The sequence below is a fragment of the Oncorhynchus nerka genome, linkage group LG27 (genome assembly GCF_034236695.1).
Source record: "Oncorhynchus nerka isolate Pitt River linkage group LG27, Oner_Uvic_2.0, whole genome shotgun sequence".
Classification (NCBI taxonomy): domain Eukaryota; kingdom Metazoa; phylum Chordata; class Actinopteri; order Salmoniformes; family Salmonidae; genus Oncorhynchus; species Oncorhynchus nerka.
In genome coordinates this window covers 24655550-24680526 of record NC_088422.1, presented here as the reverse complement: position 1 = coordinate 24680526, position 24977 = coordinate 24655550, and the positions used below count along the sequence as shown (strand labels likewise).

Here is a 24977-nt window from a genome sequence, read left to right as displayed (position 1 = left end):
GCATCTTAGCCACAGTCTTGGCCTCCGCGATGGATTAATTCACCGAGATGGGCGCGAATCATACAGGTGTCTTGTGTGCCATAAAAATATATGTTTATTTGCTACTTCTCTACAAAAACGACTAATTGGGGTCAACCCTAATTGTTTTACAGTCAGCTCTAGTAGTACAGTGCCCCTGGAGCAAATTAAGGTTAAGTGCCTTGCTCAAGGGCATACAGATTTTTCACCTTGTCGGCTGGGGCATTTGGACCAACAACCTTTGGGTTACTGGCCCAACGCTCTAACCGCTAGGCTACCTGCCGCCTTACTGATTGTAATGTTTTGTACAAACACCTTAATATTAAGGTGCACTCTCTTTTGCACTCAAAACCACCTCAATTTGTCAGGGCATGGATTATACAAAGTGTCAAAAACGTTCCACGGGGATGCTGGCCCATGTTAGCGCCAATGCTTTCCACTGTTGTGTGAAGTTGGCTGGATGTCCTTTGGGTGGTATACCATTCTTGATACACACAGGAAACTGTGGAGTGTGAAAAACCCAGCAGTGTTGCAGACGTTGACACGCTCAAACCGGTGTGCCTGGCACCTATTAATAAATAGCATTCTCACAAACAATTTGTGAATGCCATTCATTGACTACAGCTCAGCGTTCAACACCATAGTGCGCTCAAAGCTCATCAATAAGCTAAGGACCCTCGGACTACACACCTCCCTCTGCAACTGGATCCTGGACTTCCTGACGGGCCACCCCCAGGTGGTAAGGGTAGGTAACAACATATCCAGCATTCTGATCCTCAACACAGGGGCCCCTCAGAGGTGCGTGCTCAGTCTCCCCTGTACTTCCTGTTCACTCATGACTGCATGGCCAGGCACGACTCCAACACCATAATTTTAGTTTGCCAATGACACAACAGTGGTAGGCCTGATCACCGACAACGAAAAGACAGCCTATAGGGAGGTCAGAGACCTGACTGTGTGGTGCCAGGACAACAACCTCTCCCTCAACATGATTAAGACAAAGGAGATGATTGTGGACTACAGGAAAAGGAGGACTGAGCACGCCCCCATTCTCATTGATGGGGCTGCAGTGGAGCAGGTTGAGAGCTTCAAGTTCCTTGGTGTCCACATCAACAAACTATCATGGTCCAAGCACACCAAGACAGTCATGAAGGGGGCACGACAAAACCTATTCCCCCTAAAGAGACTGAAAAGATTTGACATGGATCCTCAGATTCTCAAAAGGTTCTACAGCTGCACCATCGAGAGCATCCTCACTGGTTGCATCACTGCCTGGTATGGCAACTATTCGGCCTCAGATTGCAAGGCACTACAGACGGTAGTGCGTACTGCCCAGTACATCACTGGGGCCAAGCTTCCTGCCATCCAGGACCTCTATACCATGCGGTGTCAGAGGAAGGCCCTAAACATTGTCAAAGACTCCAGCCACCCTAGTCATAGACCATTCTCCCTGCTGCCGCACGGCAAGCGTTACCGGAATGCCAAGTCTAGGTCCAAGAGGCTTCTAAACAGCTTTTATCCCCAAGCCATAAGATTCCTGAACACCTAATCAAATGGCTACCCAGACTATTTGCATTGCGCCCCCGCCCCCCTCTTTTACACAGCTGCTACTCTCTTATTATCTATGCATAGTCACTTTAATAACTATCTACATATTACCTCAACTAACCAGTGTATGCTCAATGTAATCCATACCCTGGGTAAGTTGTGCCAAGACAACACTTCTTTTGGACATGCTATTTTCTCAAACTTATGTTTACATGAATTCTAGCATCTTGAAATATATGTAGATATCTCTGTTAGAAATGCTATATTTCCCTTGGTTTAGTGATGCTGAATAACATATACCCCCTCTCCCCTATGGCATGACAATGATATTGAGACTAGGGTTCATCAATATAACACTGCATATGACATCCCATGGTCACCACACAGCCCATACCTGTCCAGCACACTGGCGTGAGAAAGCATCCACCAGTTTCTCCACCCCGTAGTGTGTGACGATGGAGGTGTTGAAGATGAACTGGGAGTAGGGCACCACGTCTCCGTCTATGTGGAAGCTGTCTGGCATAAGGGGGTGCCAGTGGTACAGTTGGTTGAACTCCACAGCGATGCGGTTCCTGTACTGGAACGTGGACTTGAAGAGCAGGACCGGATCGAACTTTAGATCCAACAGGTAGCCGCTCAGGTGCTGCACGTAGTCCTCGATCACTATCCGGATAGTCTCACCTGGAATATGAACAAAAAAATGTATCTACTATAGCAGTGTGTGGATTATTTTCCCCGTAACTATTCACTCAACCCAGAACATGGAAAGGTTTCCTTAATATTAATATCCCTGCCTAAAGCACAGTGTCTGGCAACATGAAAGACAAGAGAGATCTCTGTTTAGTTCAGTGTGTACTTACCTATGACGATGAGCCTGGTGGTCTGGAAGAGCTGCTCATCCCCCCAGGTGGGGTGCTCGACCTTCAGGATGTCACAGACGCGGTTGTGTTCTCTCAGCCACAGGGTGGAGTACATGGTGAGGCCTGGCAGCAGCCCAAACACCTCCTGCCCAATGGCCATGCGCTGCCCCTCGGGAACCCCTCGAGGGTAGCTCATATTCACTGGCGCCTCGGCTATCGTTGGAGGGTACACCTCACCTTTAATTACCTGGAAGAGAAGATAGACAGTGAAAAAGGGAAAGCAATACTATGGACCCCTTAAGAGCTTTACTGACTCAATAGCACAATACTGAGCTTTAATGATTCAATGAGCATGCTTTACTAATTTCTTTGGATGATAAAAAACTATTAGTGTCCCCTTTGGGGTTTTGTGGAAAAGACATTTGAAATATGTCACTGACAGGAATGGACCTCTGCGATTGTAAACTTTATTAATGTATCCTTCCTTTATACATACTGTAACTTAAAAGATGTCAGTTGTTCACCAACGTCTTCATCCTGGGACTCAATTTCACCAGCAACCTGCCAAACTAATCAATGAATATGTCTTGCCAGAGCCCAATCATTACCAGTGGAGGAATGGGCCGTGCCCATGACCACAACATTTTGAAACACTACTGTTAGTTACAGTAAATACTGTTTACCTCAACAACCCCCCTAAATAACCAACAGTTGTACAGCCATCTCATCCTGAGTATCATATGCATAGTGTGAAGTACATTTTTTAAGTATCCCTATACTTCTGTTATTGCGGTGCTATCACTCTGTTATTAGTGCGCCTGTGCAGAAGTCTCTTGCAGTTAGACCTGGCCTGAGTGTGATGACAACTATGTACTGTGGAAATAGAGCAGGGATTCCCCAAAGTCAGTCTTGGATAGTAGATACTGCCCGTCTGGATAGTAGATACTGCCCGTCTGGATAGTAGAGAGAAACAGTTGGCTTTGACTGCTTGTACGGTGCTGACTTTTGAGTCTATAAAGTTGACACTAAAAACGATTTTGGGTGAAAAGACGGCTGTCACGCCAATAATAGATGGAATGCAAGTGAGTGACGCAGCATATTAAACTGAACAGCAGAGAAAAAGTGCCAATAAGTCATGTTATCAAGACAACTAGACGAGGACGCCATTGCCTCGCACAAATCCACTGAGCAGGTATGGAAGGAGATCAAAATGTGTTATTTGTCAAAGCACTTAACATTGGGTTAAAGACTGTCCTCAAAAACTAACAAGTTAAAATAAGAGGAAAATGTATACAGAGAGATAGAGCAGTGTAACATTACTGTCACATTCTGACCTTAGTTCTTTTGTTATGTCTTTGTTTTAGTATGATCAGGGCGTGAGTTGGGTGGGTTGTCTGTTATTTTTTCTATGATTTGGGATTTCTGTGTTTGGCCTGGTATGGTTCTCAATTAGAGGCAGCTGTCAATCGTTGTCCCAGATTGAGAACCATACTTAGGTAGCCTGGTTTCAATTTTGAGTAGTGGGGGGTATATTTCCTGTTTAGTTTTTTTGTCTTTCACCTTAAGGGACTGTTCGTTTGTTATTTATTGTTTTGTTCAGTGTTCTAGTACGCCATTAAAAGCTATGAACACTTAACACGCTGCGCATTGGTTCTCCTCTCTTTCTCCCAACGAAGAATGTTACAATTACACTGTTTTCAAACGAATCTGCTTCGAATACTGAGATCTTTATAGTTGAATCCTTAGGATCTGCAGGGATTGATACTATGTGTACATGAAGTGTGGTACAAAATGGCTTGATAGTCATGTCAGTGAACTAAATATGAAAGAAGTACAAAATATGATTGACACACCAAACAGAGCTTTCAAATTTGGAGAAGGGAGAATCGTCCACTCTACCAAGAGAGTCAAGCTACCAGCAAAAATTGTCACATTAAAACAGAGGTGGTCCCTGCAGATATCCTTTTATTATTAAGCAAAGCATCCCTCAAGAAGACAGGGGCTGTACTAGACATTACAAATGACAAGTCTGTGATGTTTAAACAACCAGTGACCCTTGCACTTACTACCTCAGGCCACTATTGTGCTCAAATTCTAGACAAAGACATCACACAAAGTCCATGTGAAAACGAGATTCTGACGGACACAGAGCACACGGAGATTCTGACAGTCACAGAAAACATGACCACAGAGAAAAAACAAACTTCAAACAGTTTGGACCAATGGAGGCTCATAATGGCTGGAACAGAGAAAATGGAATGGCATCAAACACATGGAAACCATGTGTTTGATGTATTTGATTCCGTTCCAGCCATTACTACGAGCACGTTCTCCCGAATTAACATGCTACAGTTGACAGACATCAGAAATTACTCAGCAGTTCTGGGAATAATGATGATGAGTGCATTTCCATTCTACGGCAGATAGTGAGCAGTTGTGAGACATTTGAATTTTAAAAAAAAATTGAACCTTTAACTAGGCAAGTCAGTTAAGAACAAAGTCTTACTTACAATGACAGCCTATACATGCCAGACAAAGCAAACCCAGACCAACTGTTGGTTTGCCACTGGCTTCCAAGTCAAATGAAACACTGGCTGTAGATCTACACGAGCTAGGACCAAGTCTGTGGTGCCTTCACATAAATGGACCACTTCACACACTTCAGTGCTGGAAGCATTGTGATTACATAGGAACCCAGTGAAATCGTCAAGCACTTCATTAATTCCTGGATAAGTGTGCATGGCCCGCCCCAGAAATTGTACAATGACAATGGAGGAGAATTCAATAATAATGAAAGGAGAAATGGCTGAGAAATCCAACATGGAAGTAAAGACAACTGCTGCATACAGTCCATGGAGCAACGGACTTCTGGAGAGACAATCAAACGTGCATTTCTACAGGGAACAGAGCTGTCAAGGGACATTCACGTCTGACCTGAAGCTAAGGGCGACGGAACACTGTGGTAACTAAAAAGGTGTATGTATGGCCTGGCAGATGCCTCGCTCTACTGGTACAACAAAGTCAAGGCAACAGACCTCCCGAGTGGCGAAGCGGTCTAAGGAATTGCATTGCAGTGCTAGCTGTGCCACTAGAGAGTCACAGCCGGCCGCGACCGGGAGACCCAAGGGGGGGTGCACAATTGGCCCAGTGTCGTCCGGGTTAGGAGAGGTTTTGGCCGGCAGTGATGTCCTTGTCCCATCATGCACCAACAACTCCAATTGTGGACCGGGCGCAATGCACGCTGACACGGTCGCCAGGTGTATGGTGTTTCCTCCAACACATTGATGCGGCTGGCTTCCGGGTTAAATGGGCATTGTATCAAGAAGCAGTGCGGCTTGGTTGAGTTTCGGGGGAACGCACGGCTCTCGACCATCGCCTCTCCCGAATCCGTACGGGAGTTGCAGCGATGAGACAAGGGTTCAATTCTTGGACCGACTCTCTTCTCTGTATACATCAATGAGGTCGCTCTTGCTGCTGGTGAGTCTCTGATCCACCTCTACGCAGACGACACCATTCTGTATACTTCCGGCCCTTCTTTGGACACTGTGTTAACAACCCTCCAGGCAAGCTTCAATGCCATACAACTCTCCTTCCGTGGCCTCCAATTGCTCTTAAATACAAGTAAAACTAAATGCATGCTCTTCAACCGATCGCTACCTGCACCTACCCGCCTGTCCAACATCACTACTCTGGACGGCTCTGACTTAGAATACGTGGACAACTACAAATACTTAGGTGTCTGGTTAGACTGTAAACTCTCCTTCCAGACCCATATCAAACATCTCCAATCCAAAGTTAAATCTAGAATTGGCTTCCTATTTCGCAACAAAGCATCCTTCACTCATGCTGCCAAACATACCCTTGTAAAATTGACCATCCTACCAATCCTCGACTTTGGCGATGTCATTTACAAAATAGCCTCCAATACCCTACTCAACAAATTGGATGCAGTCTATCACAGTGCTATCCGTTTTGTCACCAAAGCCCCATATACTACCCACCATTGCGACCTGTACGCTCTCGTTGGCTGGCCCTCGCTTCATACTCGTCGCCAAACCCACTGGCTCCATGTCATCTACAAGACCCTGCTAGGTAAAGTCCCCCTTATCTCAGCTCGCTGGTCACCATAGCATCTCCCACCTGTAGCACACGCTCCAGCAGGTATATCTCTCTAGTCACCCCCAAAACCAATTCTTTCTTTGGCCGCCTCTCCTTCCAGTTCTCTGCTGCCAATGACTGGAACGAACTACAAAAATCTCTTAAATTGGAAACACTTATCTCCCTCACTAGCTTTAAGCACCAACTGTCAGAGCATCTTACAGATTACTGCACCTGTACATAGCCCACCTATAATTTAGCCCAAACAACTACCTCTTTCCCAACTGTATTTAATTTATTTATTTATTTTGCTCCTTTGCACCCCATTATTTTTATTTCTACTTTGCACATTCTTCCATTGCAATACTACCATTCCAGTGTTTTACTTGCTATATTGTATTTACTTTGCCACCATGGCCTTTTTTGCCTTTACCTCCCTTCTCACCTAATTTGCTCACATTGTATATAGACTTGTTTTTTTGTTTTTTTTTTTTTTTTTTTACTGTATTATTGACTGTATGTTTGTTTTACTCCATGTGTAACTCTGTGTCGTTGTATGTGTCGAACTGCTTTGCTTTATCTTGGCCAGGTCGCAATTGTAAATGAGAACTTGTTCTCAACTTGCTTACCTGGTTAAATAAAGGTGAAATAAATAAATAAATAAACAAGAATGTAACTACCAATTGGAAACCACGAAATTGGGGAGAAAAAGGGGTAAAAACATTTTTTTTTAAGTCAAGGCAATGCTGAGTACAGTTTGCAAAATGTCACAAGTGGGTCCTGCAGTCTTCTATGGTCTTGATCAAGACTGCAATGTGACTGGAGTACCTGCCTGTCATGCTGATGACTTCATCTAGTGTGGCTCACAGACCTTTGCTACAACTGTGATACCACACCTCAAAGCCGTTTTCCATGTCGGCCGTGTGGTGCATGATAGTTTTAGTTATGTTGGCATGGAATTTATTACAGTTGACGCAACAATATTGATGCAACAAGAAAGCTATATCAATCTTCAACCGATCCACATGAATTTTAAAAAAGAGCCTTACAAAAGGAATTCCCCTCTGTGGAATTGAAGCGGATTGAGGTCAAAGATGGGTCAAATGCTATGGGTTACTAGACAGTAGACCTGATGTAGTGTTTGATGGCTGCAACTTGGCATGCAACACAAAACATGCCACTGTACAAACCATTCATGAGGCAAACAAAGTCGTTTGTAAACTGAAATCAGTGACTAAAGTTTCAGCATGTGGGAAAAGATGACTCTCAGAAACCAGTTGTTGTCAGTGATGCTTCCCGAGGAAACCTTACAGACGGAGGCACACAATGTGGACATATAATCGTGTTAATGGGTGAGGAAGGAAGCTTCTCATCTATCTGATGGCAGTCAAAAAGGACAAGGAGGGTTGTACGGAGAACACTTGCTGGAGAAACCCTTGCTCTTTCTGGCAAGTCTGTTCTCAGAGCTCACCACTGGTGAGTCAAAACCACCCATTGTACCTGTAGTTTGTGTCACTGACAACTACTTCCTAGTTGATGCTGTCAAATAAACCAAGTCTGTCACAGAGAAAATACTTCATCTTGAGATTAGCAGCATCAAGGAATGTATTCAAGCACAGAGAATCCAGCGGCGGAACAGCTTGCTGACTGTCTAACTAAAAAGGGAGCATCATGTCTTGTGTTCCTAAAGGCACTCAGTAATGGAAAGTTGCAGCTTGATTAATAAAAAAAAACACATTGTCAGACAACCCATTTGTAATGGGGGACTTGAATAATACTTGGACATTATTTTGTTGATGTTCTCTATTTATCTTTAAAGAAAAGTGGGAAATTGTTAGTCATGTTATAAGTATCCCTATACTTCTGTTATTACAGTGCTATCACTCTGTTATTAATGCGCCTGTGCAGAAATCTCTCTTGCAGTTGGACCTGGCCTGAGTGTGATCGCAACTAAGTACTGTGGAAATACGGTAAACATTGTTAAACTGGAACCTTGTCGTGGTGTCATTTATAGTTAACACAAGCCACTGCTGAAAGAGACATTGATCAATGGGGTTGTTACAACATCAGCTCTCCCCAACTCTGAACCAACACCCATTTCCCAAAAACGGATACCAATCCCAAAACTCCTTTCTGTAGAAGTTCATTTCAACAGATAAAGCCAATGGGTGTACTTCTTTATCCCGACATGAGTCAAGATGTATTCCCTCTTAGAAGATGTGTATTCTTTCATGCTAGTGATGCGATAAGATAATTTATGGGGCTCGGAACCAATAGTATTTACTTTAATCACAAGTTCCTCAGAGTTACCACAGAGTGGTACCATGTTTACAGTAACATTCCAGTGGAGACTCGTCCATGCTTTCGCACAGCTGGAGTGGAGTTATGCAATATTCTACATACCTGGTATTTCATCTTTCCGTCTTTAAGAAGCCGGAGGTTCAGTTGACGCACCAGATTATCGCCGTAGACATGGCCGGCATCCACCTGTTTAGAGATGATTATAAAATATGAGATTAAAAAGAGATTTTGTGGGACATGACGCATGGCAAGAGATAGAGATGAATATGGTTCTCATGTCTCTCGTAGAGTGTGCAGGGTTTCTTTGTTGATGGTGATGACATCGTGATGAGGCAGATGATGGTTTAGCCTTTTTGAACTTGACTGGTGCTGTGCAGTAAGTCTCACAGCGCACAAGTGACATTGAGTAACATGCCTATTCCTATAGCCTATTTCAATCAATACAGTGAGCTCCAAAAGTATTGGGAAAGTGACATATTTTGTTGTTTTGGCTCTGTTTAGTATTTGGTCCCAAAATCCTAGCACGCAATGATTACATCAAGCTTGTCACTACAAACCTTTTGGATGCATTTGCTATTTGTTTTGGTTGTTTCAGATTATTTTGTGCCCAAAAGAAATGACAAATAATGTATTGTCATTTTTTTGTCGCTTTAATTGTAAATAAGAATATAATACGTTTCTAAACATATAAATGAATTTATCCCAATACTTTCATTCCTCCAAAACTGACTATTGTTAAGGGAATTTTTATCAATGATGACTAATTATGTATATATTTCAATCAGGACTGACTAATCAGAATACTATTATGTTACTGTATATATGTATGAATTTTCTTTTTAATCCTAGTACTGAATATAATGTGTAAATATAATCAAGAATTAGAACAATGACTGTCTGTAACATAGTAGAAATGAATGAACTCATAGCCAGTCTGGCTAGAAGGCTTATCTACACAAGCATGACTTTGGCTAAATTATTATTATTATATTATCTAAATAGGGAGAGACATGTGAGAAATATTATCTAAATAGGGAGAGACATGTGAGAAATATTATCTAAATAGGGAGAGACATGTGAGAACCATACAGCCATTGTACTGGAGCGGAGATGACATGGGCTGGTACTAAAACTGATGATGTCATTTTAAGTTTATAACCTGTGGTAAAATGTGTAAGGAGCAGTACTCTCGTGAATAAAGGCTGCTGTTTGACTTTAAGACTGGGCTCTGTCCATTTTTATACTAATAAGGGTCATACATATCCTTATGAATTGACAGAGTGTTTCATTTTAATTGGGTGTTAAAACATAGTTGTAGGAATTACATTTCTCTATGTACATAAAGTGCTGTAATTTCAAAACAGTTCATCCATTATGGATGGAAATACCCTCAAATTAAAGCTGACAGTCTGCAATTTAACCCCATAGACATTGTATCATTTCAAATCCAAAGTGCTGGAGTACAGAGCCAAAACAAAACAAATTTGTCACCATCCCAACACTTTAGGGCGCTCACTGTCTGTTATGTAGCTTACAGAATGCAAGACAGGAATTCAGGCCAGACAGAGAGGAGAATTCCACCAAAGCAGTGCAAAATGGCCTGTCAGGAAATATTGTCTCTCTCCCTCTGTGTCAGATGCACGGGCATTAGGCTATAGCCTAAACCTATATTCTTTTGTTAACACTTTACTTGACACCCAGTGTCATAATACTGTCATAACCATGTCATAACCTGTTATAATATGGTCATAACACTGTCATGACATATATGTAGACATTTTATGGTTATTTATTTTCAGACATGCACCTACCCCAACGCTCTGTTGCTGATGACTGAAATGAATGCAGAAACAGATTTCAGGAGCAGGACAAGACACCCTCTTTTCAACTGATGACTGATTAAAAAGGGCATGTAAGTGATAGGCCTATCTGAATTATGGTGGTCATATTGCTTGACAGTGTATATTTTGTGTCCACGTAAAGGGACACAGGATGGTCATAATCCTTAATGACAGTGTCATATAGTACATTTTCTACAAATGATTTAAAATGATGAAAAAAACATGACTAAAGAATTAATTAAGGATTTAAAAAGACAAACCATTCAAACAGGAAACTTCTTGGCAGGAAAACACACATTTTAATAAATGTGTTGACTTAGGTAGACGTCATAAATCAGCCATGAAATAACACAACATTCAAAGTATTCACACGCCTTCTCTTTTTCCACTGTTAGGTTACAGCTTTATTCTAAAAGGGATTCAAATGTTTTTCCACTCAATATCCCATAATTGCAAAGCGAAAACAGGTTTAGAAATTCTTGCACATTAAAAAAAAAAAAAAAAAAAAACTGAAATATCTTATATACATAAGTATTCAGAACCTTTGCTATAAGACTAAATTGAGCTGAGGTGCATCCTGTTTCCATTGATCATCCTTGAGATGTTTCTACTACTTGATTGGAGTCCACCTGTGGTAAATTCAATTAATTGGACATGATTTGGAAAGGCACACACCTGTCTATATAAGGTCCCACGGTTGACAGTGCATGTCAGAGCAACAACCAAGCAATGAGGTCAAAGGTATTGTCCTTAGATCTCTGAGCCAGGATTGTGTCACGGCATAGATCTGGGGAAGGGTACAAAAATATGGCTGCAGCATTGAAGGTCCCCCAAGAACACAGTGGCCTCCATCATTCTTAAATAGAAGAAGTTTGGACACATTAAGAAGACTCTTCCTAGAGCTGGCTGTCCTGCCAAACTGAGCAATCGGGGGAGAAGGGCCTTGGTCAGAGAGATGACCAATAACTCGATGGTCAAGCAGAAAGTCCTCTAGAGTTCCTCTGGAGATGGGAGAACCTTCCAGAAGGACAACAATCTCTGCAGCACTCCACCAATCAGGCCTTTATGGTAGATTGGCCATAGAGAAGCCACTCCTCAGTAAAAGGCACATGGCAGCCCGTTTGGAGTTTGCCATGTGCCTATGGTGAAGCATGGATGGCAGCATCATGCTGTGTGGATGTTTTTAAGCAGCAGGGACTGGGAGACAAGTCAGGATCGAGGGAAAGATGAACGGAGCAAAGTACAGAGAGATCCCTGATGAAAACCTGCTCCAGAGCACTCAGGACCTCAGACTGGGGGCGACGATTCACTTTCCAAATGGACAGCGACCCTAAGCACACAGCCAATACAACACAGGAGTGGCTTCGGGATAAGTCACTGAATGTCCTTGAGTGGCCAGAGTTGAACCCGATTGAACATCTCTGGAAAGACCTGAAAATAGCTGAGCAGCGACATTCAAATCAAACTTTATTTGTCACATGCACCGAACACAACAAATCAAATCAAATTTTATTTGTCACATACACATGGTTAGCAGATGTTAATGAGAGTGTAGCGAAATGCTTGTGCTTCTAGTTCCGACAATGCAGTGATAACCAACAAGTAATCTAACTAACAATTCCAAAACTACTGTCTTATACACAGTGTAAGGGGATAAAGAATATGTACATAAGGATATATGAATGAGTGATGGTACAGAGCAGCATACAGTAGATGGTATCGAGTACAGTATATACATATGAGATGAGTATGTAGACAAAGTAAACAAAGTGGCATAGTTAAAGTGGCTAGTGATACATGTATTACATAAGGATGCAGTCGATGATGTAGAGTACAGTATATACGTATGCATATGAGATGAATAATGTAGGGTAAGTAACATTATATAAGGTAGCATTGTTTAAAGTGGCTAGTGATATATTTACATCATTTCCCATCAATTCCCATTATTAAAGTGGCTGGAGTTGGGTCAGTGTCAATGACAGTGTGTTGGCAGCAGCCACTCAATGTTAGTGGTGGCTGTTTAACAGTCTGATGGCCTTGAGATAGAAGCTGTTTTCAGTCTCTCGGTCCCAGCTTTGATGCACCTGTACTGACCTCGCCTTCTGGATGATAGCGGGGTGAACAGGCAGTGGTTCGGGTGGTTGATGTCCTTGATGATCTTTATGGCCTTCCTGTAACATCGGGTGGTGTAGGTGTCCTGGAGGGCAGGTAGTTTGCCCCCGGTGATGCGTTGTGCAGACCTCACTACCCTCTGGAGAGCCTTACGGTTGAGGGCGGAGCAGTTGCCGTACCAGGCGGTGATACAGCCCGCCAGGATGCTCTCGATTGTGCATCTGTAGAAGTTTGTGAGTGCTTTTGGTGACAAGCCGAATTTCTTCAGCCTCCTGAGGTTGAAGAGGCGCTGCTGCGCCTTCTTCACGACGCTGTCAGTGTGAGTGGACCAATTCAGTTTGTCTGTGATGTGTATGCCGAGGAACTTAAAACTTGCTACCCTCTCCACTACTGTTCCATCGATGTGGATAGGGGGGTGTTCCCTCAAGTCCACAATCATCTCCTTAGTTTTGTTGACGTTGAGTGTGAGGTTATTTTCCTGACACCACACTCCGAGGGCCCTCACCTCCTCCCTGTAGGCCGTCTCGTCGTTGTTGGTAATCAAGCCTACCACTGTTGTGTCGTCCGCAAACTTGATGATTGAGTTGGAGGCGTGCGTGGCCACGCAGTCGTGGGTGAACAGGGAGTACAGGAGAGGGCTCAGAACGCACCCTTGTGGGGCCCCGTGTTGAGGATCAGCGGGGAGGAGATGTTGTTGCCTACCCTCACCACCTGGGGCGGCCCGTCAGGAAGTCCAGTACCCAGTTGCACAGGCGGGGTCGAGACCCAGGGTCTCGAGCTTGATGACGAGCTTGGAGGGTACTATGGTGTTGAATGCCGAGCTGTAGTCGATGAACAGCATTCTCACATAGGTATTCCTCTTGTCCAGGTGGGTTAGGGCAGTGTGCAGTGTGGTTGAGATTGCATCGTCTGTGGACCTATTTGGGCGGTAAGCAAATTGGAGTGGGTCTAGGGTGTCAGGTAGGGTGGAGGTGATATGGTCCTTGACTAGTCTCTCAAAGCACTTCATGATGACGGAAGTGAGTGCTACGGGGCGGTAGTCGTTTAGCTCAGTTACCTTAGCTTTCTTGGGAACAGGAACAATGGTGGCCCTCTTGAAGCATGTGGGAACAGCAGACTGGTATAGGGATTGATTGAATATGTCCGTAAACACACCGGCCAGCTGGTCTGCGCATGCTCTGAGGGCGCGGCTGGGGATGCCGTCTGGGCCTGCAGCCTTGCGAGGGTTAACACGTTTAAATGTCTTACTCACCTCGGCTGCAGTGAAGGAGAGACCGCATGTTTTCGTTGCAGGCCGTGTCAGTGGCACTGTATTGTCCTCAAAGCGGGCAAAAAGTTATTTAGTCTGCCTGGGAGCAAGACATCCTGGTCCGTGACTGGGCTGGGTTTCTTCTTGTAGTCAGTGATTGACTGTAGACCCTGCCACATGCCTCTTGTGTCTGAGCCGTTGAATTGAGATTCTACTTTGTCTCTGTACTGACGCTTAGCTTGTTTAATAGCCTTGCGGAGGGAATAGCTGCACTGTTTGTATTCGGTCATGTTGCCAGACACCTTGCCCTGATTAAAAGCAGTGGTTCGCGCTTTCAGTTTCACGCGAATGCTGCCATCAATCCACGGTTTCTGGTTAGGGAATGTTTTTATCGTTGCTATGGGAACGACATCTTCAACGCACGTTCTAATGAACTCGCACACCGAATCAGCGTATTCGTCAATATTTTTATCTGACGCAATCTGAAACATGTCCCAGTCCACGTGATGGAAGCAGTCTTGGAGTGTGGAGTCAGCTTGGTCTGACCAGCGTTGGACAGACCTCAGTGTGGGAGCCTCTTGTTTAAGTTTCTGCCTGTAGGCAGGGATCAACAAAATGGAGTCGTGGTCAGCTTTTCCGAAAGGGGCGGGGCAGGGCCTTATATGCGTCGCGGAAGTTAGAGTAACAATGATCCAAGGTTTTACCACCCCTGGTTGCGCAATCGATATGCTGATAAAATTTAGGGAGTCTTGTTTTCAGATTAGCTTTGTTAAAATCCCCAGCTACAATGAATGCAGCCTCCGGATAAATGGTTTCCAGTTTGCAAAGAGTTAAATAAAGTTCGTTCAGAGCCATCGATGTGTCTGCTTGGGGGGGATATATACGGCTGTGATTATAATCGAAGAGAATTCTCTTGGAAGATAATGCGGTCTACATTTGATTGTGAGGAATTCTAAATCAGGTGAACAGAAGGATTTGAGTTCCTGTATGTTTCCTTCATCACACCATGTCTCGTTAGTCATGAGGCATACGCCCCCGCCGCTCTTCGTACCAGAAAGATGTTTGTTTCTGTCGGCGCGATGCGTGGAGAAACCCGTTGGCTGCACCGCATCGGATAGCGTCTTCCCAGTAAGCCATGTTTCCGTGAAGCAGAGAACGTTGCAGTCTCTGATGTCCCTCTGGAATGCTACCCTTGCTCGGATTTCATCAACCTTGTTGTCAAGAGACTGGACATTGGCAAGAAGAATGCTGGGGAGTGGTGCGTGATGTGCCCTTGTCCGTAGTCTGACCAGAAGACCGCTAAGTTTCCCTCTTTTTCGGAGTCGTTTTCTTGGGTCGCTGCATGCGATCCATTCCGTTGTCCTGTTTGTAAGGCAGAACACAGGATCCGCGTCGCGGAAAACATATTCTTGGTCGTACTGATGGTGAGTTGACGCTGATCTTATATTCAGTAGTTCTTCTCGACTGTATGTAATGAAACCTAAGATGACCTGGGGTACTAATGTAAGAAATAACACGTAAAAAAACAAACTGCATAGTAATAGTAATAATAAAGTGGGTCTAGGGTATCCGGGAGGATGCTGTTGATGTGAGATGTGAGAGCCATGACCAGCCTTTCGGTAATCATTTAGGCAGGTTACCTTCGCTTCCTTGGGCACAGGGACTATGGTGGTCTGCTTGAAACATGTACGCATTACAGACTCGGTCAGGAGGAGGTTGAAAATGTCAGTGAAGACACTTGCCAGTTGGTCCACGTATGCTTTGAATACACATCCTGGTAATCCCCATTCAACATGACAGAGCTTGAGTGGAACTGCTGAAAAGAACGGGAGAAACTCCCCAAATACATTTATGCCAAGCTTGTAGCGTCATACGCAAGACGACGAGGCTGAATCGCTTCCAAAGGTGCTTCAACAAAGTTCTGAGTAATGGGTCTGAATACTTATGTAAATGTAATATTTTCAGGTTTTATTGCAATATAAATTTGCAAAAATTTCGAAAAAAACTTGTTTTTGCTTCGTCATTATCAGGTATTGTATAGTGACATATATATAAAAAGCATTTTAGAATAAGGCTGTAATGTAACAAAATGTGGAAAAAGTCAAAGGGTTTAAATACTTTCCAAATGCAGTGTATGTCACAGGTGTAAATATGGGTTATGCCAATGTGACCATGTCATAATGTGTTAGGACACTGGGTGTCAAGTGTTAGCTTTATTTTTATAACAGAAACTACCTATCTTGTGTCTAGCAGTTTTTAAACGTTTCATTGTTTTATGCATGGCTTTTTCCTAATCAAACAATCCATCTCAAAAAGTACGTTAGCCAGAGGACTAATAATGACAGATCAATATCAATAGAAAAATTGAATGATAAGCTTGAACTGTATTAAACTTAAGAAAGAAATGAACCATAAAGGTAGAGAAAAGCCTTGCATGCGAGGTTGAAAACCAAACTGCTTCTATCCTGCCCATGGTGTACTGTAGGTTTATAACCCAGCTCATTATGGTAAGATGGCCCGTTCCTCAGACAGTCACTGCTCCATCATGTGCTCGCAACAGACACAGACAAAACCTGTTTTGCCTCTCCACCAGAAAGGAATAAAAGATGTGCCATTGCGTGCACATGCCAGGCTTTCAACAACATTATCTTTTGCCATGATTCATTCAGTTGCATTTGATTTTGCGCTATAGCCCAACTGTCGTTTTAGCTGATATTTTTATGTCATTTTTGGGGATATTTTTTATATACTGTATCAATGTTTTATGGGTACTTATAATCAAGATGGGACAAAAAGTTTAAAGTCGCTAAACAATAGTTGGAATAGATTTGTTTTGCGCCAAGGATTTGAGTTGTCTGCCCCCGCTAACACCTAAATACATTACCCCCTCTAAATATAATAGAATATAATGCAATAATGATATAATAATTGAATAATATACTGTACAGTGAGTACATATACAGTAGCAGTAGTAACATTCTCACCCCATGCCCCAACGCCCTGGTGAAGCCCAGGCCCATGCTGTTTTGAGTCTTGAAGAACTGATGGGTGAAGTGCTGAGCGAAGAAAGCAAACATCAGGTTGGTTCCCTGTGGATCCGGCCTGAACTTCCTCCTCAGCAGAAACTTCTCCACCACCAGCTTTGGGTCTGGGAGGACAGACTTTCCTGGAGAAAAGTATGTATGTTAGCTATGCATGTTGCCGTTGGGAAGATTTATTTTCGTAAGTAGTCATTATTTTCTGATAGGAACTTTGGATGCCCTCTCACCTTTGGCACCCATAGGGGTGGGGCAGCCTTCAGGCACAGGGGGTAGGATACGGGTGTAATAGGAGACATTGGAGTAGGATTCCCAGCTGAGGTATCCATACTTTGAGTTGAAGGTAGGAGGACTGGGAATAAGGTTTGCTCTGACTTTGGCAGAGAGAACACAGAATAGTTTGACACATTGATCATTAAAGGCCTGAAGTTTCACTGAAAAAGCAATAATGGTTGGAGGAAATGCAACCCACAGGATGGAAATGCCTGCGTACGTACGTGCGTGCATCACACATTTTAGATGAAGAGATGTCACTTCTCTCATACATTACAGGAAACATTGTGTAATGTCAGAAAATACCTGACTTCCAAACAACCCTGAAGATAATCATCTTTAAAAAACTGCAACTTTCAACTCAGTCAAGACACATTCTCAACATTTAAGAAACTTCCAATTGAAGTTGAGAAACATTATACTTTTATATGGCAGAGATTCCACTCATGGTAAACGGTGAGGAGGTCGGCTCAAGCGTAAAACACCTTTAAAAAGGGGCATTGTTAGCTGTGTAGTGCCCTGCACTATAACATGCCTTGGATTTCATCCCTCTCTCATCTTTTTAAGTGGGAGAACTTGCACAATTGGTGGCTGACTAAATATTTTTTTGCCCCACTGTATATTAGTTACATCAGACGTGTTGCTTGACTTTGCAAAGCCACAAGCAAACATTTGAGGGAAGAAAGTATCAATATGATGCAACTGAAAACAATTAACATTATAGTACATAATATCAAGAAACAAACCGTGTTGTTCATCTGCAAAGCAAAATAAACCAATATTTCTTAGACACACCAAGTCAGTCAGGTTCTGCTTGTGTTTATAGCACATGACAATCAGCTATACATCTTGAAGAAACTATGGCTGTGGAAAAATACACGGACCAGATCCTGTAATAAAACTGAAAAACCGTGAGGAAATCCAGCTACCAGCCAGAGGGGGAATATAATCCTGTGAGGAATGCAGCTGCCAGACAGAGAGAGGGGGCGAGGGGAAGCCAGGGCGTCCAGTAAACACTCAGCTCAGACGCCATGCCATGAAAGATTAGACCTTAGCAATTCTTATGACACATGGGGCTTGCTATAGCAGACGAACATGACATGGTTGTTAACAGGGTTGACACAGATGTGTTGGGGTTTAGTGGAGGCACAAGGTTGATACAGTACATACTGATGAGATGAACACCATGGGTTTTATTGTTAAGGCTTAACAAAGTAGGCTTTTAGTATAATGGAAGTACAGAAGTGACCCATGCGCCGTCCCGCCATTCCCGTCATTTAGCAAACGCTCTTATGCAGAGAGACTTGCAATCAATCAGTGCTTTAAAATAAAGTAGGTAAAACAATCACATCAAACCTAGACGATACCAGTATTGCAATACTCGTTAGTATGGCAGCAAGGAAACAAAACACAAAGCAGATTTAACTTCTTTAGGAAAACAGCCCTAATGTTGGAAACAAACATGTTGTCATCCAGAGTCACATTTATTTCCCAGGTTATAGAACACTATATTTTACATATAGCTGTTTTTTAAAAGGACCAAAAACTTTGGTCTGCTTTAGGCTTTAATTTTTGGCATGGAAAATATATTGCGAAACTGGTATCGTCCCGGGCCTAATCACTACCCTCTCTCACCTTACCACCCTAACACACCAGAGATTGGTAGCACACTAGTGTCTCTTCCCAGTCATGGGGTTAGAAAGAGGGGAGACAGAGGTGAGAAAGTCTCCATTCCAATCTCCATGGAAGGAAGTGATGTGTAGAGTGAGGTGGTAAATCAGCTGGAGGACCATGGAGCACAGGCCTGGGAGAGAGACTGAATAAATAAGGTCAGGATGTCAGGCCAGGGTACGCTGCTCCACCCAACTACCAGTTAGCACGCACACAAACACAGACAGGAGGAAATTGGTGGAAAGAGTGTGGGCCAGCATAAAAACACTGGACCATGCCAGCTTAAAAACAACCTAGCTGTACAAATGAATGATAGTATGGTTAGTAGAAAGCATTGAAGGATGCAAATATACATACAAATATATATATTGGACAACTCAAATAAAAAAGTCCATAATGATCACAGCTGCTGCTGCTATTTAAACTTTAAGGCAGTGTTAATCTGCAGATGAGTAGTGAACTCAGTGACCCCTTTCTTCCTCTTTTCTTAAGGCAACAGCCCGGGCTTCTGAGATGACTTACAATACCTCACCATGCCCCTCTCTTAGATGTTAAACCTTGTAAATACACCTAAAACTGTATGCAGCTGTAGCGAGTTAGAGGGGAGAGCTCAGAGTGTGGTGATGAAACCATGGGCCAATATGTGTTATGCAAATATTTACATGCTGGGAACACAAGTTGTAAGCAAACTGTCCAATTAATCTGCCGTAGTCGGTGTACATTGGTAGGGAAGAGAAACTCCTCTTAGTGCAGTAACATAAGAGAAGATATGAATATATGGCTCTGGAGAGCGTTAAAGCATTTTCAACAACATAATTGATCCATGCATGCATTTCCATCATCCCCTGGTTACAAAGCACTGTACATTGTACGGCATTAAGTTAGCCATTCCACCCCTTATACATAGCACCCACATGGCAACCATGTTGTGCCAGAATGCTCACCACGGCTGCATTGAATGGCGACTCACCTGTGAGGACCACCCTCATGAGCCAGTCCCGTAGGAAGGTCCTGTTGATGAGGCTCCACAGCCAGTGGAAGTGTGTAAGGATGTAGTGGACCACATCAGTGCTCGGCTTCAGCTTCAGGTAGACCCTTGTCCAGAACTCAGCTACACACAGAGATAAGGCACAAAGCTTTGATAAAGCAAGTGTTGCATACAGTACAGCAGAGTTCCCAAACTGGTGGCTCACAGGTTTCATCCCCCCTAAGTTTTCAGTCAAATAAATGAGGGGACATAAGACTAAAAACAACAGGAAATCAACTCCAAGTGATTTCAATTTTGGAAATATGTTCCCAAGTGTTCCCACACTTGAGACATGTGATTGTATACAAATAAAAGCAAGATTTGAAATAATTATGTTTAGTCAAATGTGTGTTTGGGCTTCTTGTGGTCAATTTGCAGACTACAAATTATTCGTAATTATGTTGTTTCGGCCCCACGACCAAAATAGTTGATGATCCCTACAGTCCAGTGTCACTCTGGGTCCCAACTAGACTGCCAGTAATGTTTCCCTCAGATTACTTCACAGGTAGGGTGATGAGGGTCCCTAAATAATCATCCAGGGTTTCCAAAGCCAACATTTTCAATTGAGACTAAATCAGGTCAAGCTAAAAGGGAAACAGAACAAGGCAGATGGCCCACCCTGCCTGAATAATAGTAAGGGAAACACTGCTGCTGCCAACTATAATAGTCAGGATTGAGGCGATAAACCATGGTAGCATTCTAGACTACTGATGAGCACTCCACATAAGGAGACATTTAGCAGAGACAGAATGATGACAAGGAAGAGGATATACAGACCGTTGATGGGATAGAAGAGACTCACTACTGAGTTTATCCAATTTAAAGTCCACTGTATTTGACATTGAAAAGCTATATTATCAGAAAACCCCTGAGCAGGACAACACTGGAAAAGGCTTACTTTCCTTTAAATCTAATTTCTATTGGTGTTCAACTCAAACCTGGCTGGTTTATTTTGACTTTGAGCTGTGATAAGGGGATGTTGGTTCATTTCACCTCATTTTGAAAGTCCCCTCTCCACAGACACGCAGTTGACATGTTACTGAAAGTCTGTCCTTTATTGAGTATCTATAGATGGACTATGAAAAAACTTCCACAGCTTAAATGTCCTGAAAGTAGAGTTGTATAGCGCCCAGAACAAACATGCCTGTTAGATATGCTGGGCCAGCCCAGGACGGTGTGTCCTAGTAGGAGGTGAGAAATGCAACCATGTAGTGCCATCTGCATCAATCACTACTGATCCCTATGAAAATATTTACATATGTCTGGATTTCCAATGCCTTCAGAAAGTATTCACACCTCTTGACTTTTTCCACATTTTGTTGCGTTACAGCCTGAATTTATAATAAATTACATTGAGATGCGTCACTAACCTACACACAACTACCCATAATGTCAAAGTGGAATTAGGTTTTGTTTTAAAAAAATATATATTTACAAATGAAAAGCTGAAATGTCGTCTCGAGTTAATAATATTCAACCCCCTTATTATGACAAGCCTAAATAAGTTCAGGAGTAAAACATGTTCTTAACAAGTCACATAATACGTTCCATGGACTCACTCTGTGTGCAATAATAGTGTTAGACATGATTTTTGATTGACTGCCTCATCTTTCTACCCCACACATTCAATTATCTGTAAGGTCCATCACTCGAGCAGTGAATTTCAAACACATATTCAACCTCAAAAGACCAGAGAGATTTTCCAATGCCTCGCAAAGGACACCTATTGGTAGATGGGTAAAAAAAACACTGACATTGAATATCCCTTTGAGCATGTTGAAGTTATTAATTACACTTTGGATGATGTATCAATACACCCAGTCACTACAAAGATATAGGCGTCCTTCCTAACTCAGTTGCTGGAGAGGAAGGAACCCGTTCAGGGATTTCACTATGAAGCCAAATAGTGACTTTAAAACAGTTAAGAGTTTAATGGCAGTGATAGAAAACTGAGGATGAATCAATAACATTGTAGTTACTCCACAATACTAACCTAATTGAGTGAAAAGGAAGCCTGTAGAGAATACAAATATTCAAAAACATGCATCCTGTTTGCAACAAGGCACTACAGTAATACGACAAATGTGACAAAATTAACTTTATGTCCTGAATATAAAGTGTTGTATTGGATTTGCCCAAAACATATTAGAGTACCACTCTCCATATTTTAAGCAGAGTGGTGGCTGCATCATGTTATTGGTATGCATGTAAGTGTGGGTATAAAATAAAATTATGGAATGGAGCTAAGCACAGGCAAAATCCTAGACACTGGGAGAGGAATTCACCTTTCAGCAGGACAACAACCTAAAAAGAATTTGCCTGTCAAGAAGACAGTGAATGTTTCTGGGTGGCCGAGTTGGTTGACTTAAATCTGCTTGAAAATCTATGGCAAGACATGAAAATGTTTGTCTAGCAATGATCAACAACCAATTTGACAGAGATTGAAGAATTTTGAAAATAATAAATGGGTAAATATTGTACAATCCAGGTGTGCAAAGCTCTTAGTGACGTACCCAGAGTCTCACAGCTGTAATCTCTGTCAAAGGTGTCTAACATGTATTGACTCGGGTGTGAATACTTATGTCTAAAAACATGTTTTCAGGAAAAGATCAAATTATTGAATCCATTTTAAATTGAGGCTGTAAAAACAAAATGTGGTCAAGGGGTATGAATACTTTCTGAAGGCACTGTAAATGTTACATTTTTTGATAAGCAAGGTTTTATACTGGTATGCCAGTTTGAACTTGGCATTCATTTTTTAGATCTGTTACCTTATTTCACAACTGGCAGTATTAAAAGAGACAACATTGAAAGTAATTTAATTTAGTTTAGGTATTTATTCATTATTAAATCATGCACTATGATTCCCAGAAACCTTTCCTACAAGTGTGAATGGTACGCCACAAAACGTGCCTGAATTCAAAACACTTAACTATTACTCATCGTGAGGATCATGTCAGTTCCCGTTAGGATGGAAGAGGGGGAATGAAACAAATGAAGTGTTTACAAGCTACAAGATGGATGAGGGACCAGTGCAACTTTAAAATGTGTAGACATTTCTCAAGTAAACTATCAGTGTTAGACTGGACACAAAAATGTCTCCCTGGCTTTGCAAAGCCATACCACAGCTGTGCAGAACCCCACCACCAAAATCACTTTTATGGCCTAGAAATGTTATTTCCTGGTTATGTAATGCGCTCATCTTTCTTTTCATTTTACAAGTCCTTCCGCACATCAGGAAAGGAAAGCAATATTTTGATAAGCCAGGGAGGAAAATGGAAGATGTAACTTAATCAAAAGAATAATAATCAAAAGAATGTATAAGCAAAACATTTCACTTACGGATAGTGCAATTCTGTCCATAGAAGCCGGTGCGAGTGCAGTCACATTCATAGCGGTCAGTGCCAAACCTTAAACACACCCCCCAGTTTTGACAGGGGTAATAGCAACAGGGATTCACTGCAAATGAGAAAACACACACTTCGATTAAAGTATAGTTTGGGCACTGAGCTTTTCCTGACCATTTGAAATGACCAAGAACGCCAAAAGTTTTTCCTAGTAGAGCACATACTTTTTCCTGATCACCATCATTGTCATAACAACGCACATCCGTGTTGTCAGCCAGGACAATATTCAGATGGTGTCCAATGTCTCTCCAGCTTGGATGCCACACTGAAGAATGTGCTTAAAGCATGAGCAGAACATTAATCTCAGGCTGGAATTTGATGTGTTGCCCTCCTCCATGGCGAGGTAGGGAAGATCTATTTAATAATACAGTTATGTGCACATAACTGCAGTAAAAGTCAAGTAGAAGGGAGGAGGGCAAAATCAAGTTCCAGCCTGAGTTCATTGTTTTGCTCATGCTATAAGCACATTTTTTATGATTGTCATCTGGCGAGGACACTCACCAAAACGACAGCTAAATGAGCATGTCATCTTAGTCAGGGCCAAATCCTAACTCGAGGTGTGAACAACCTAACCTACTATTTTCACACAAATCTTCCATAAGTGCATTAACAGTAAGTTGACTGATTTCCAGTTGAGATTCAGCCTATAATTAATTTACAAGCCAGGAAAGACAAGTGTTTGGACAACTTAATAGTCAGACTGTGGTTGGAGAGCTGTGCTAACAGAAATGTCTACTGCCATGAGGCAAGCACGATGCCAACTCTCACATCCTTGGCCATGCAGTCACTATCATGTTATGGCTTTACTGTCCTTCCCTGCAAGACACGCATCCATTGAGATGATCATAAATATACATTTCACAATGAAGAGTATGTATGAGTGGCAGTAGTTCAGCAGATCCTTCCTCATTAAGCAGTATTCTTCAGTCATTTAGATAACTGGAGTCTTCTGCTAAGAGGAAATGATGGCTTCTTGATAGGTGACAGTCCTATACTGTACTAGTAGTCAACTCATTCAACCAGCAGGACAGATATTTGGTTGAATATTTATAGTATGAAATATGTATTAAACGCCAGTGTTCCTAACCCTTTCAAATGTACAATGGAAGTTATTATTTTTCCAGTTACCGGTACAAATCTTGTATGATACAGCAGAATTTGTTCCCGGCAGATCATCTTATAGCACAGAATTGAAAACAGTCTTCCTCCGCCTGCAAATATTCTTTGTGCCATCTGTGTTAACACAAACAAGTTATTGTGCCAGTCGGTAGTAGGCCATTATTACTACTAGTTTAGATAGCTGACTAACTTAGCAATCTAAAAATGGTTAGATTACATTCTAATTGAGTGACTTTCAGTGACAAATAAGAGAAAATAAAATTCTAAATAGTGTATTTTACTATTCTAACTCTTAACAGTAAGTTGAGACCGACAGTTTATTATAAAATATTGAACTGGGGTGTATTCATTAAGTCCTGCACCAGAAACCGTTTAAGGACCAAATGGAATAAAACGGGGAGGGACCTACCTG

At 42.4% G+C, this 24977-nt stretch overlaps 1 protein-coding gene across 1 annotated transcript in view; it reads right to left on the bottom strand.

Annotated features, from left to right (window-relative positions):
- The window catches only part of ptgs1 (prostaglandin-endoperoxide synthase 1), a 62948-nt gene that overhangs the window by 22944 nt on the left and 15027 nt on the right, over nt 1–24977 (bottom strand). Inside the window, exons 3-9 of the mRNA XM_029637471.2 lie at nt 23382–23498; nt 19983–20123; nt 17299–17442; nt 17015–17196; nt 8928–9011; nt 2427–2673; nt 1961–2247 (exon numbers count right to left, since the gene is read on the bottom strand). Coding sequence (XP_029493331.1) covers nt 1961–2247; nt 2427–2673; nt 8928–9011; nt 17015–17196; nt 17299–17442; nt 19983–20123; nt 23382–23498 — 1202 coding nt within the window. The remainder of the gene's footprint in view (nt 1–1960; nt 2248–2426; nt 2674–8927; nt 9012–17014; nt 17197–17298; nt 17443–19982; nt 20124–23381; nt 23499–24977) is intronic.